The 15377-nt window shown below is 28.8% G+C and overlaps 1 protein-coding gene across 1 annotated transcript; it reads left to right on the top strand.

Annotated features, from left to right (window-relative positions):
- Nucleotides 1-2887: 2887 nt before the first annotated feature.
- On the top strand, nt 2888-15031 carry LOC103309981 (dynein heavy chain 3, axonemal-like). The gene is made up of 12 exons (XM_029485317.1): nt 2888-2998; nt 3122-3361; nt 3794-3903; nt 4019-4166; nt 4290-4378; nt 11602-11871; nt 11943-12068; nt 12813-13011; nt 14231-14444; nt 14531-14748; nt 14837-14938; nt 15014-15031. The coding sequence occupies exons 1-12, from the start codon at nt 2888-2890 to the stop codon at nt 15029-15031; spliced, it is 1845 nt and encodes a 614-aa protein (XP_029341177.1).
- The last annotated feature ends 346 nt before the right edge of the window (nt 15032-15377 follow it).

Here is a 15377-nt window from a genome sequence, read left to right as displayed (position 1 = left end):
ATCATATTATAATAATAATAATACTAGGTACTGCCACAGGTGTCACTGTTGTCGATTCTTATCGACCTGACGAACAAGTACGGCAACCACCGGTTGAACGTGATGCACGTCAACCTGGACGATATGTTGGAGTTTTCGCCGTTCCAGTCCATGGGCCTCAATAAGCGTCCCGCGCTCGCCAAGTTCACCGTGGAGCTGGTGCTGCTCTGGCAGTTCGGAGGCACTGTGTTGGACGGCGACATGGTGGCGATCCGAGGGTCCGTGTACCGTGCGACCAACACCGCTGTCGAGTACGGCGATTTGACCGTCAGCTCGCCGGCCACCTGTCACCCGTTCGTGTACGACGCCATGGTGTGCACCAAGAGCTACGCGCTGCTTTACAGACCGTTCATGGCTGACACCAACCTCAAGATCTTCGAAAAGGCGGTGGAATGGTCGGGGCGCGGCGCCGACGACGTCCGGCCTGTGGGCGACAGTGTGGTTTGCCGGGACGGTGTGGTCGGCGGCCAATGCTATTACGTGCAACGAGCCGACGTCGACTTCATACATCGCTTCTGCCCAACCGTCTAAAATGTATGCTTCGAAATGCATTAAATATTCTAATCATAAAATCAAGAGTAACTGTTTAAATAAGTATTTAAGAGGATGTCAGCGCACTATATTTTGTTTTCTCTCTCTGGCCCACGCGCAACATAAACAAAACACATTTACGCAGTATCATTTTTTCTATGTTTTTAAGTAATCTTAGATTAAAATCACCTATTACAAAAAAGATAAAAAAATAGTATTTTTGAGGGAATGACATATCGTTTTGTCTAAATATTGTCTCAAAACAATTTAAACATTTAAAACAAATTTACAACATTTTTTGTTTATTTTGAGAGTCGAATACTAAGTCAAATACAATAATATATAAAATTGATATGTCATTCCTTCAAAAATATTATTCTCTATCTTTTTTGTAATGGGTGGTTTTACTCTGAAGATTACTTAAAAACATAGAAAAAATGATTCTGCGTAAATGCATTTTGTCTATGTTGTGCGTGAGCCACAGAGAAAAAACAAATAGTGCGCTGATATCCTCTTAAACTAAATTAATAAATAAACAGTATCTTGAATTGGAATACTTAGTCAAAGCCGTATGTCTTTCGAATGACCTGTTATCTAATGTATTTTTAAACTATTTTTTCCAGACCCGGGGACTTGTACAGCATAGAAATATTGTTACTAAAACAATGGAAGATACGTTGACGATAAATAAAGAAAAATAGAATAATCGTATTTCTGAATTTTTCTAAACAGTGCACATGAAACGGAAACTAACAACGTCAGCGAATAAAACATCATTTTTATACCATATAAGGAAAAAATAGAAATTCAAAAATGTGTATACATAGCTTTCACTGCTATGAATATATGCTTATCTTTGGTAAATTCGTACGTCGTGGTGGCACCGAGCTGCATCGAAATCTTGGAGTGCCCGGGATACTTGTTCTGCAGACTCATGCCTTGAAACGGATTAAATTCAATCAAATTCTCCAGGATGTCAGGTGAGACTTTTTCTAGGTCCACTGTAGTCGTACATCCGATGGTCGCCGTACCCGACGTTATGACGTATAATAGGTACTATAATATTTAATGACCGATCCCTATTTAAAAGAGCTCAAAACACAAAAAAAGTTTTTTTTTTAATTTTAAATAATGTTCAATTCTAAGAATAATGGTATAAGTTTTACGCGTCTACTCATTTTATTCAATAATAGTCGCGGACAATTAAAAAAAGACGCGTAACGTCATTTGGCTCAGTTAATCTTAATTATTGCCTATCGTACCTATACGAGTAAAAGTTCCTCACTTCACATAACGATTTACCTACCTAAACATTTTATTTTTGAAATTAAATTTACATATAAATGTTTGGTTTTATGTGTTTAAGACGATACAAATATCAGAATTTCAATACAACGTTTAGTTTTTTTAATATTAAAATTCTTATATAGTTGAATTTTTATTTTATATTTAAATGGCCATGACGCACCGTTTGACAAAAATATCCCTCTCAAGATATATTAATATTTATGAAACTAAACTTTATATTGAACTTCTGATACTTTTATCGTCTTAAGCACATACAATTACACATTTATACCTAAGTTAAATGTCAAATATAACATTTTTAGATTGGTAAATCATTGTGTGGAGCGAGGAACCTTAACACGTATAAGATAGGTAATTACGCTGAGCCGGGCCCAATGACGCCACTCAGCTATTCTACATTCATTTTTAATATCTCTTAAAGTTATCATTTTTTTACATTGGATTTTCACCAAATCATAGCCATTGCTACAATAATTTAACATTTAAAAAAAATGTTAATAACATTTTTTTTGTGTTATGTGCACCTTTAATATCGCATGTTCTTTAGATCAAGTTTCTTTAGGCACGTTTGAATTAAAACTCGTCTGAATTAATTTTATTTAATGCACATGACGTGTTGGGCTAGGCTAAATCGCCGATCCCTTTAAGAATTCCATACTTTTTTTTAAAATCATATTTCAGATTTTATAGCATCAGACCGTTTTGTAAATTTGATGAATCGATTTCGTTTCCAAGGCACCCGATAATGTGTGTTTGTATTTATCTAATTTCTTGTACGTTTATAGTCTATACAAAATATGCATTTTAAAGCTTCGAAGATAGTTAGAATTGCTTGTTTGAAATAGTTAGTGAATTGTTCACTTATATGTTGACTACATAGTTGTACGCGGTATAATTTTATAATATTGGCTACAGTGTTGGCATACACGATTATTATTATTGTGGTAATATAATAAATATTCAATAAAATAATTCGTAGGAAATCAAGATGAAAAAAAATCGGTTAAAAATGAATAACTACCGTGCCAAAAACACCGAAAAGTGTCCGGACCAGATTTCTGAAGATGCAGGTGGACGCCCCCCGTTGTTCAGTAGTCATTCTGAATGTACTCCGATTAGTGTAAAATATTTAATATCGATAACTAATATTCAACAATTAAATGCGCTCAAATTACGGTTTTATGATATTAAAAAATATTATCATTGTTTTTTTAAACATTTTTTATCGTTTTCTTATGTATAGCATCAAATTCATCGGAAGCTTCCGTCGATGTCCATTGGACGCAACTATAGACTACGACTCGATAAGAAATTACGCGAAATCAACAAGTTAAACGAAACGACTATGAGTATTAAGATATTAGACGAAGATCGTCATCTATTACATTGTCCACGTCAAAAAAGCAAATCCAAAATCAAAAAACCACATAAGACGAATACCACAACTCCAGATTACAAATTTCCCGGTGTCGTGCCTCTAGCGGTAAACAAAATTAATGTACCAATTACTACTTTTGGACAAGCATGGATACAAATGGGGGAGAGGGACTGGAGCCCCCTTTAGGCCTTAGATATTTAAAACTACGTAATTATATAATAAGGCAATAAAAGGTTACATTTTTATTTACGTTTGTTTTTATTATTATTTTATAATATGCGAATGCATGATGAATGTTTTATTTATTATAAAAACTTAAACTTAATGGAACTCTATGGCCTATACTTTTATGTAGGTACTCGAAGTAAATTGTTTCATCTACCTTTTTTCATTTCTAGATCCGTGCCTGATTTTAAACAATAATAAAATATTAGAACATAGGTGATAAACCTTACAAAGAGGTCCCCATAATCCTTTGGTTCTTACTTGTGATTTGTCTCTATCCATATTATATCATATAACTTTGTATTTGTACAGGATGTATTGTCCGGAAAATATCACAAAAATAAAGCAAAGCAGAGGGAGCAAGAAAAAATCGCAAAGAAAATTAAAAATACTATGATAAAAGCACAGATATTACCTACAAAGTAATAATTGTATACACTTTAGAACTTTTTTTCTCTATTTATCAAATAAATTGATATGTAGTGTGATAATAACTACCTGTGTGCGTGTTTACATATCTTATGTTCCACTCAACAGTTTTATCGGACCATCATTACATGCTTGTAACGCAATGAGTCCAGATGAACAATTGAATGTATTGAGAGGTATGTGGAAAAAACAAGAAAACGTAGAAATCAGCATGCGTAAAGAAGACATTGAAACGATTAAGTACTATTTGAACGAAGTAAGTTGATATTCAATATTTCACGTCACACTCCCATATTTATATTATATCATCATAAAAAGTTAAAATTATTAAAATGTTGTATTTGCTCACTTAACTCAATTATTGTTCTTTATCCACCAGGGTATACCTAGTGATTTTTATAATCCGTTTCCAGAACAAGTATTAGAAAACATAAAGGAAAATCGTATTGAACCGAATCTATTAAAAAAGTAATCATACCTAACTTATAGATAATTATTACTAGCATACATTCAGCAGATGATTACGTTTAGCTCCGTTAGTTTAAAAATTAGAGTGAATCGAACTATTATGAAACTTGATGGTAAAAACATTATCTGTGTTTGTATTTGGGATTTTTACGAAAGATACTCCAATTTGTTAGTATGTTATGCGTATAAAATATAGCGTAAATTAAAAATGCTAATAACTTACTTAAAAACTGAAGTATCGTAAAAACACAGTTAATGCTATTAATTATTACCATCAAGTTTCATAATGAATCACTTTTACGTATTTTGTCAAGATTTGAACTTTAAATGCGTATAAAAAAAAAATGTGACATTGGATTTTTAATATTTTTCAAATATCATTGTAACAATATATTAGGATCCTTGTAATAAATTGTCAAGCTTTTTTACCCAACATAAATTGTCTATTGACATTCATAGAAAAAAACTAAAAATGTCCGTAAACATTACAAAACAAATCAATTTTGAAAATTTTATCGTCTATAGAAAATACTGGTATAAATAATCAGTGAAAATTTCATGTATCGAAAACAATTATGATATTTTTACTTTTGATCCCCAAAGTACCAACTAGATTAACTTTCCTATCAGAAAAGATACTTTTGAAGAAAATCTGAGTATTTTTATTGTCCTAAAAGGTGATGACAGACACAAATAAAAAAAAAACATACATCATTGTAAAATCAAAACATTCATCGCTCTGTTCAGAATTTAAAATTCCTAATAGTCTTCGAAAGTGCAGGGAAAAAAAAGAAAAATTAAGGAAAAGTGGGCATTTTTACGCAAAATCGGTTTTCGAAAAAATCTATTTTGGTTTTTGGTACAACTCTAAAACAAATGACCGTAGATACAAGAAATTTTCACTGGTTGTTTATATTAGTATTTTCTATACACCATAACATTATGAAAATATTTTGACTCGTTATGAGCTGTTTACGGACAATTTAAAATTTTAATTATCTTAGTTTTTTTCTATAAATATCAATAAAATTTTATTTGTGGGCCAAAAAGCGTCAAAGTTTAATACAAGGCTCCTGATATATTGTTACAATAACAGATTAAAAATATTAAAAATACATAGGCACAATTATTTTTATAATCATTTAAAGTTCATATCTTGACGAAATATATCAAATTGAAAATTTACAAATTATTTAGTAGTTAAAAATTTATAAGAAATTTAACTTTTATAGCTAAGGATTAAAAATTTAAAACAAAATAATAAATAGATTAATAAATATAAATTACTATATTCACAACTAACTGTCCCACCTGACGTTTTCCAGGCCAAAGATTTGCATTTTTAATAAATATATTTGTACAAAATGTATATACCATATTTCTTCTAATTATAATATTGATATGATATAATATGCAATGAATTGCAACCATTTCAATAAACGAAAAAAGAATTTTAATTATATAAGTGTATCTTGGTTTTGGTGTACCTACCTATAGGTACCTCAGTTCACAGATAAATTTGGGGAGCTTTGCGAACTAAATCGACCATGGGAACAATTTATTTGTGGTGGATTGTGTATAGCACTTGGTATAATTCGAACGTGGTTCAAACTACTCTTTAAACATTTCTGATATCTCCAAGAACAATACGAAATTTTCACAAAATCTATCAAGTAGTTTTTGAGAACCTATATAATAGCAACAAATATACATTCAACTCTCATATGTGTTTTAATATATAATTTCTTTATTCGAAATCATAAGAGTGCGACGATTTGATTGATGCGTTTACCTTATCTGCCAGAGTAACTAAAATGGCAAACATTTAAAATACTAATTTTTACTAATTATTTCTCCTATAACCAATAGCGACCATTTATAAACAAAAATTTCTAACGTATATCTCATAATACCTGTTTGAGCACCTCTCTGGGTTGAACCAACTGAGTCTAATTATGAATCTAAACCATTCAGGGACTCACTCAAAAACACACAAAAAATATCCATTGGTTTAGGAAGAGTTCAATGACATACAGACAAACATTTATTTTTATATAATATATAGACATAGATTAGACATATAGATTGTTATTATTTTCGTCCACCAATTAATTTCACCAATGAAAATCATTATACATTAAAACCTTCTGAATCGACCAATTTAATAGTGAAACCCGTATTAAAATAAGTAGAGTTCTTTTCGAGATATGCTCGTACATAATATAAAAAAGGGGCAGTGTTACTCTACTATATTATGCATGTTATATACATATAAACCTTCCACTTGAATCACTCTATCAATTTAAAAAGAAACTGCGTTTGAAAGAATTACGGATAAGATAACTTGTTTGTACTTAGTAGTTTAAATTTTTTTTTTTTTGAAATCTTAGTAAATCAACGTTATAAAAATTATGGTGCAAAAATAATTCCGATACCCACCCATGGTGGTTTTAAATAACAAGTCGAGAGATGTTATCAATTTTAATTGTGCGAGCGAGCGAGTGACCACGTGAATATGGAAATACCAAAAATTTCAATTAACTATAACTTTAAAATACGTCTGACAGCCAAATACAGATTTCCCCGTCATTTTCATCATGCTTAACTACATAGGTACGTTAAAACAAAAAATTATTTAAAAAAGGTTGTTTAAAAGTTCCAAACGCGGGGTATAATATTGCGTTGTACGAATCCGTAGAACAAAGAATATCGTGAATTTTGGAAAGCTATAACTTAAAAGCTAATTATTTATGGAAATTGTGTTGGCAACATCGTTCTTCATTAGTTGTAATACATGGGTTTCTGAAAAAAAAATTGAAAATTCGCATGGACGCCAAACTAGATTTATTTCCAATAAATTGGTATAATTGGTATAATTATAAGTACTTATATTATATTTGTAAAGTGTCCATTGGGGGTGTGGAACCCCTACCCTCCCACCCCTTGAGCACAACCATGACCGGATGTATATGCAATTAAAATTTTAAAATATGCACTTTAAAAGTTTCAAATATGCACTTAAAAAAAAAAAAATATGCAAAATAATTTTTCATTAATACAGTTATTTATTTATTGTTAAGTGTTAAAATAAAAACATTAATGATGAAAATAAATAAACTACAATATTATATCAAAATATAATGTTGATAAAAATGAATTAAGATGAAAAAATATACAATTTATTTGTTATTTGAAAAACAATAAGAAACAAAAATATGTTCATGACATCAACGCTTGTTATTGGTGCATATTTTAAACACGACAACATTTCCGGGGAACAATGTTTGATAGAAGAACTCTTCAAGTCAAAATGCTCACTTTGGTGTATTTTAGAAATTTATTTTAAAACTAGCCGACCCGTCACAGTTTCACCCGTGATTGGTTGTTTATTTTGCGACGTTGATATGTATAATTTTTTATTCAAATTTTATCGTTTAATGTAATCGGCAAGTAAATATAAAAAATGGTTAATGAAAACGTATTGAAATATTTCTATCGGTAATAATGATAAATATATTTTTATCAAAAATAGCTGATCCCGTGCACTTCGTTGCCCGTTAAATGTAGGTACCAACTCTATATGACTCAAACTTTGTTCAATTCGTTATTTAATAATCGGTGTATGGTGTTCAAAACTTATCTTAACTTTTCCATGGCCCAGAATAAAAATTCTGGCTCGTATTATCAGGTAGGCAATTCACCTGCGATAGATTGCGGACCCCGTGCTGTTTGTACGTAAGTGTATGATTTAACTCTAAAGTATCAAAGTTATACCAAGTTTGTCGTTTTTACTTAATTCCACCTACCGTGGATTAATATAATCAATTAATACAAAATCCTAACCTACCCTAACCGTACTAAAATCCAATGAATAAAAAAAAACAAATTTAGCCCTTATTAAATTAATCTATCTAATTAATTAATCTTTCCAGAGGTCTAATCTACACCCAAACATTCATACCAAGCTGAACCCGTGCACTCCGTTGTCCGTAAAAAATTGCAACTTTAAAAAATTATGATTGTTCAACTGTTTTTGGGTGTAACTTGCTGCAATGTTCAATAATTTGATTTGGTGCTAGCTTGTACCTGATCTGCCCAAATGACCAATGGAAACCAATAATAAATAAATACTAATTTCTACTGTAGACTGTAAACCAATGGCAACTATTTAAAAAATAAAATTGCCAATTTCCATCGTGAACCTCAAGATCCCTGTTTGAGCACTTCTTTAAAATGCAAATTTCGACAAATCCTTTCTTAGCGGATGCCTACGCCCGCGCCATAATATATATCTGTATGCCAAATTCAGTCCAATTCGTCCAATAGTTTGAGCTGTGCGTTGATAGATCAGTCAATCAGCTTACTATTTTATAAATACAGATTAGAAAGGAAGCCTTTATTTTTTATTAATAATTTCAGAACATTTTTTTTTTAAATTAATACGCTCAATTAATTTTCATAAAGATTAATAATAGAATTTGTAACTTGTTCAAAAATGTCTAAATCATCTATGAGTAGCAAACCCAGGGACAGATCCAGAGAGGGCCTAGGGGCCCAGCCCTCCTCAGCCATATTTTTTTATAAATTTACCTAAATATTATATATTAAATAACAAATAAACAAAATCTAAACTTCTTTTGACATTGTCGCCTTACATATTAAATAATCAATAATTTATTTAACACATTGATTACTTATACTTGTTATTAGGTATGACAACATTTTTAAATTAAGAGTAAAGTGTAATATTTAATTATAATTGTATTTGTGTTGTAAAAAAATTGTTGCCCTCCCCCACCTCAGATCTTTGCTCTGGATCCGTGCCTTAGCAAACCTGAAGTCTCAAGCTTTTTAATACTTTCAAATATAATCAATTGTTTTAATATAAGTTAAATCGTTAATTATATATTTCTTTATTTAGAATTTGTTTACAGTTTTTAATGCTTTTAACATTATCTTCTTATGTTTTTTTAATAACATTTTTAAAATATTGCCGATTTTAACCAAGCACCCTACCGTGTTATTATAGGTTGAGGCGGTAATGGTTTATTAGGTAACTTTTTATGATATAATTGAATTCTATAAGGAGCTTTCAAAAATATATTTTTACCGTTGTTAATTAAATCGTTTATTTCATGAAAAATATGCATACACTTTTCTGCGATCCAATGAATCCCATTAGCAGCACAGATCATATGATTTGAATAAAATGGTTTTAAATTGTTGGCAGCTTTAACCATATAATATGGGCCGCATAGGATAACATTAACAAAACTTTTTCGTCGTTACCTGCCTCTGGCCATAATACTCTAAGACAATCATTTACAAATTTTTCTATGGTATTATTATTTGTTTTTTCAAGATCTTTTGATGCTAAAAGATACGATTTTGATGGTGTATAGATATTATTTTAATTTACCAACAGTAAAGTTTGCAACATATTTGCTCTTGGGTTAGTTGTCAGTAGTTTCATCAATACAAAAATGTTTGAATGAATTTTCTATGTTTTCTAGTTTTTTTTTTTTTTTTTTTTGAATTATCTGTGTAACATTTGATTACATAATTTTTCCTCAGGGTACAACAGGTATATTATGTAGATGAGTATATTTTCTAAAAAAGATCTGAAATTGGTATTTTGCAAAATTTATGCAGTGGTATGTTAGATGCTATCAAAGCTGAACAAAGTTCTTGGAAATATACTGATTGATTTTCACCTAATGTCGACTGCTGATAAACGAATGTTTTTTTGGAAGTCGGAGTTTTCAAATATTTTTCGTGTGAAAATGACTTAACGTGCTGATCTATTTGAAACTTTTTTTCTACTAAAACTACTTTATTACAACACTGACAAAAATCTGAATTATTATTTAAGTTTTGAAAACCTCACTTGATTTATTATACGTTTCAATCCATTTTGAAAGTGATGGTAATTTTGAACTTGGATACTTTGGCATTGTAAAGTAACAAACACAAACAATGTTTTATAAAATGAACACTTTTTTATAATACGTTGGTCGTTGACTATTGTCGAATGTACCTACCCTTCTAAATATTATCACCAGTCTATCAATCCGTGTTCTGCAGTTCTGCAGACGATAAGTTGATAATGTCGGACGAAGTAGATAGAATAAAAATATTTGATAGGAAAACCAGTATGCAATGGATACCTAGTAATTACATACCAACCAACCAATAAAACGTAATAAATAATAATGATCTACGGAAACGTAATATTATATTTTTAAAAATATTTTCAATTTTTGTGTTTTGGAACAAATTTATATATAATAATTGTTCATAATACTATAAAATTAAATTAAAACATTTGAATGTATACGTATTATCTAAAAACATTCATTTTTATGGAAAATTTGCACTTGTACCCAAAATACGCAAAATAAAAATTTGTAATATTATTAATTTAAGTATGATTGTTGAAAATCCATTTACTGCATGTAATTGCTTATAAAAATGTCAACTTGCATTATGTGCAAATCCGATCTTGTCAAAACCCATGAGTCTGTGTGAAGCGTGTGTAACTCGTTCGTTAAAATGTATTAATTATACAGGTAGGTAACTGGTAAGTGAAAAAAAAGGTCTATAAAAATGTTTGTCCCTCCGGTAATTTGAGTTTGAGACTACGTTTGATAATCTGGTATAGTTAGCCATCGCCGTTCGTAACCGACGACTGTGATTATTGCAGTTTTTTTTATATAAATATGTTCGAGATACCCCCATCGGCCATCACAGTACCTACCTAATAAGAATTCCTTAGAGAATGATTAAGTTAAATGTTATAACATGTTAAATCTAATTTAGGTAAACAAATAAAATGTAGGTACCTACTAAGCTGGATGACAAAACATGTATTCTTGTAAAGTTTGTGAATTTGTGAATATATTCCGTAAGAGCTTTGTATAATAATTTTTCACGAGCAAAGCGAGCAGCTTTTTGATGGGTTGAATCTGATTAGTTGTGCGCTCATAAAATTATTATATTCATTACATATTTGCATCTAAATTCACAAATGAGCGTTGAGTGTACACTAAAGTTTTTTTACGAAAACAGATATGCGCAATTGGGGGGGGGGGGGGGGGTAATAATTATAATAATTATAACAATTAGGACATAATAGAAATGTTTAGAAATGACATGCATTTCAACATTTAATTAAAATGTTTGATATAGCTATACTTAATTAATGAATAATTTTAATTACCTAGGTATTATTTTGTGACGGCATATATGGAAAGTGAAATACGACAAAATTATGACACTGCTTGCAAAACAATAATCCTAAATTATTTACTGATGGATCCAGATGAACTAAATAGAATTGGAATAACAAATTATTATAGACCTGATTATTCTACAATGCAAATCAGAGGTCCGATTCCGTGGCACCAAACAGCTATTACTCAGAGGGATCAGCTAAGGCATAATTTATATATTTTTAATGATACTATTTTAATGTTGAATACTATATGGAAAAAGTAAGCAATTTTAATACATTTTTATTCATTATTTTTATTATTTTTATTCATTTTTTAATTTTCTCTTAAAGGTATTCTAAAGGTTATATTTTTTCAATAGAAAATTTAAAAAAAGAAGGATTGCCTATAACCCCAAGCTCCTTACAAGATTTTTTGGATAAATCATGTGATAAATTTCGGAACAAATTAGTAAATGAGTATGATATTTTATTGTCAATTTCTATTTTGTAAAATAATATTGACTAAAACAAAATTTATTAAAGATTTGTTTTCATAATTAATTTTTGTGCCTCAAAAACTTAACAATAATAAATTATTAGTAATAAATATTCTTTGAACACAGAGAATTTTTCAAATATAAACTCATTTTGTGTTGACTCTTGTGGAATTATTGATTGTTTCTGCAATATATTATGGTTACTCTTAGAAATTATGCATATAAAAAAATTGACTTTATAATTTATATGAGTGCACTATTTAAAATGATCGTAGGTACAATTAAATAATGATAATTGATAAATAATTTATAACACTAAAAAATTACAAATGAAAACATCTAGTTCTGCTAAATAAAAATATAAAATGTATATAGGTAATAAGTATATTAAATATATGTTTAGTTTATTACCAACATCATGTTCAATGTATCCATGACATTGAACTAGAAATGTTTCAAATATACCTATTATCTATATAAATTTTATATTTTTATTTATTGGAACTATATGTTTTCATTTGTAATTTTCTACATGGCTTAAATGTATAGAGAATTCATCTATGCATTTAAGCCTTAAGATGCAATATTTAAATAAATTGGTTTTTTTTTAATGTAAGTTACTTACAGTAAGTAATATATTTTATTAAAAAATTTAATACAGATCATAAACTAAGAATTAAATTATCTGTACATCTTGTACTGCATCATTTATAATTAAATATAGGTGGATTGCGGAATGTGCTGAGTTATTTCTGAAAACAAAAGAAAGTTATCGAGATTTATTACTAACACATGGGATAAATGAAACAAAGTATAAAATTAAAAAGTTTTTTGATTGTGTTGCCACTATTATGTCCAGGCAGTTGAGACAAATTGTATTTAAGTCTTTGAAACAATTCATGAAGACAATACTTGAATATAAGGTGAGAGTTAAGTTATTATTATGTTTTTGTTTTTAAATATTACTAAGAATTTATATTTAGTTAAACTGTGTTAAATTGTCAATAAATTGAACATAAGTAGGTAATAAAATACATATGGATTTTAAATTGAATAAAATAATTACCGTAAAACTGGGTTAGGTACTTGGGACTTTTAGTATTGTATCGTCTGGTATCACTAATTTATCTTTTAGTTATCATTATAAATGTATTCATGCAGTATACACATTAATACAAACAACTGTACTACTTAAAAACGTATAAATAAAAGTAAGGGATGTTGATTTATTTAATTAAGTCACATAAATTAAAAGCCTTAAATTCAAGCGAATTATGTTTAAGTCCTCTCCGTATGTTAGTTGAACTACAAAATAAATTTTTATGTTAATTTAATGGCAAATATAATTAAAGTTAAGCATTATTATCACCTTAAAGTGATTTGTACACAATGAGGTATGGAGGAAAATAAATGTATCCCAATTTGGGAAACGCCTATCCCATGCTTTACTAGGTACTATCCCAAGTTAAACCTAATGACAGTAATGTTACTTTAAATTCAATAAAATAATTAAAATAAACCTTTATTATATCAAATTCTTTTAAAATTTTTAAGAACTGTCCCAAGATACTTCTTATCAGTCCAACATAAAATTTGTATACATTTAATATGGTTGTCCTAAGTTATACCTTTTGGTAACGTGGGAACACGAGACAGTGAAATTTAAAAAAAAATTCTTGGCCACATACTTTTTTAAAATTAACAAAAAATTTTTAATTTTTAAGCAAATACGCATATCTTATCTCATATATAATTTATTCATGAGTACTATATTTCTATGGGAAAGTTACATGCAAAAAAAAAAAATGTCCCATGTTGTACGGTAGTTAGGTAGGTAAATTCGTTTTTACATTTGAAGAAGTTATTTATATAACAATACATATATAGGTATTTTTTTAATGTTTCTATTTTCTATAGATAATATTTTACATTACCTATATATATATATAATTAACTATTATCCATCCTAAATCCTAACAGCCCATTTCCTTTTAATATAATTGAAATAGGTACCTATCCAATTTTCACTCACAAATATAAGTAGTATACCTATTTATATTTATAAATATATATTATTAGTGTTTATGTTTATTATAGTTTAAACTTAAGCTATAAACATTTGTCTTAAAACTTACTATTTAGAACGGAAATGTAATAGATTCTGAATATAAAGACAAAATGTTCATAAATCTGCCATTTTTTATTCTACGAGCAGTAGTTCCTAACCAAAATTCAATTCAAATATCATTTGAACCTACGCGTGAAGAATGTTTAAATCTTTTATTGTCAATCCCGAGAAAAATAATTAAAACAGTACAAGATATACCAAGAGTTGAACAACTACTGTTAACCAAACGTAATATTATAAAGTTATAAGTTATTAAATATCTTCCATTATTAAAATCCAAAATAAAACTAAAATAATATTTAAATTCTTTAAAGAACTGAAAGGTGATTCTACTATGGTATTAAAAAACATTTATGAAACTGAAGAGGATGTTCAAAATATGTTAATTGAAGTTGGTAATGTTCTAGAAAACAATTTTCCAGGGCCAGAAACTTACATCACATGTTATAAATCCTACTACTATTTGTTGAATGGTACTGAAACTAAAGCCTTCGATAAATTTTTTTCAAGTGATCCATTTCCATTATTGAATGTATGTACCTATCTCAATATTATAAATTTATAACTAAATTAAAAAAGTAAATAGATCATGTGAATATTCTTCTACGTATATTTTTAAGGAATTCAATGAATGGGTCATCAAGTTTATGACTATAAATGAAGATATTCTTAAACTTAGAGATCGAGTGGAATTAAATTTAATAACATTAGATGTATCTGAGGTTAATACAAACTTAAAAAATATAATTAAGAGTTTGAAAAACAGAATTCTCGACTATTTTATGAATTTAACTCAGCAAATTATTTCTGGGTAAACATAATATTCTGAAATGCTGAAATGCTGAATTGTTTTATATTTTATTTTATTAGCAGTCTAAATAATAATAATAAAATTAAAACAGTAATAATCATATTTTTTTCAGAATAAATAGTGAATTTGAAGTTATGTCTGCCAAGTTATCAGAAACACCTGAAACTACTGAAGAATTAGTAGAGCTTAGTAACTATGTAACACTAAGTCGGGATTCTACTTTATCAAAAATGAAAGCTCAACTGAGGACAGTCGGAGAATACATTATGTTTCTTTTTGATTACACATTGTTCAACAGTAATATAATATTACATTTTATTTCATGAGATTTTATTTTTAAATTACCTACT

The sequence above is a fragment of the Acyrthosiphon pisum genome, chromosome X (assembly GCF_005508785.2).
Source record: "Acyrthosiphon pisum isolate AL4f chromosome X, pea_aphid_22Mar2018_4r6ur, whole genome shotgun sequence".
Classification (NCBI taxonomy): domain Eukaryota; kingdom Metazoa; phylum Arthropoda; class Insecta; order Hemiptera; family Aphididae; genus Acyrthosiphon; species Acyrthosiphon pisum.
This window is presented reverse-complemented; position numbering and strand designations above follow the sequence as displayed.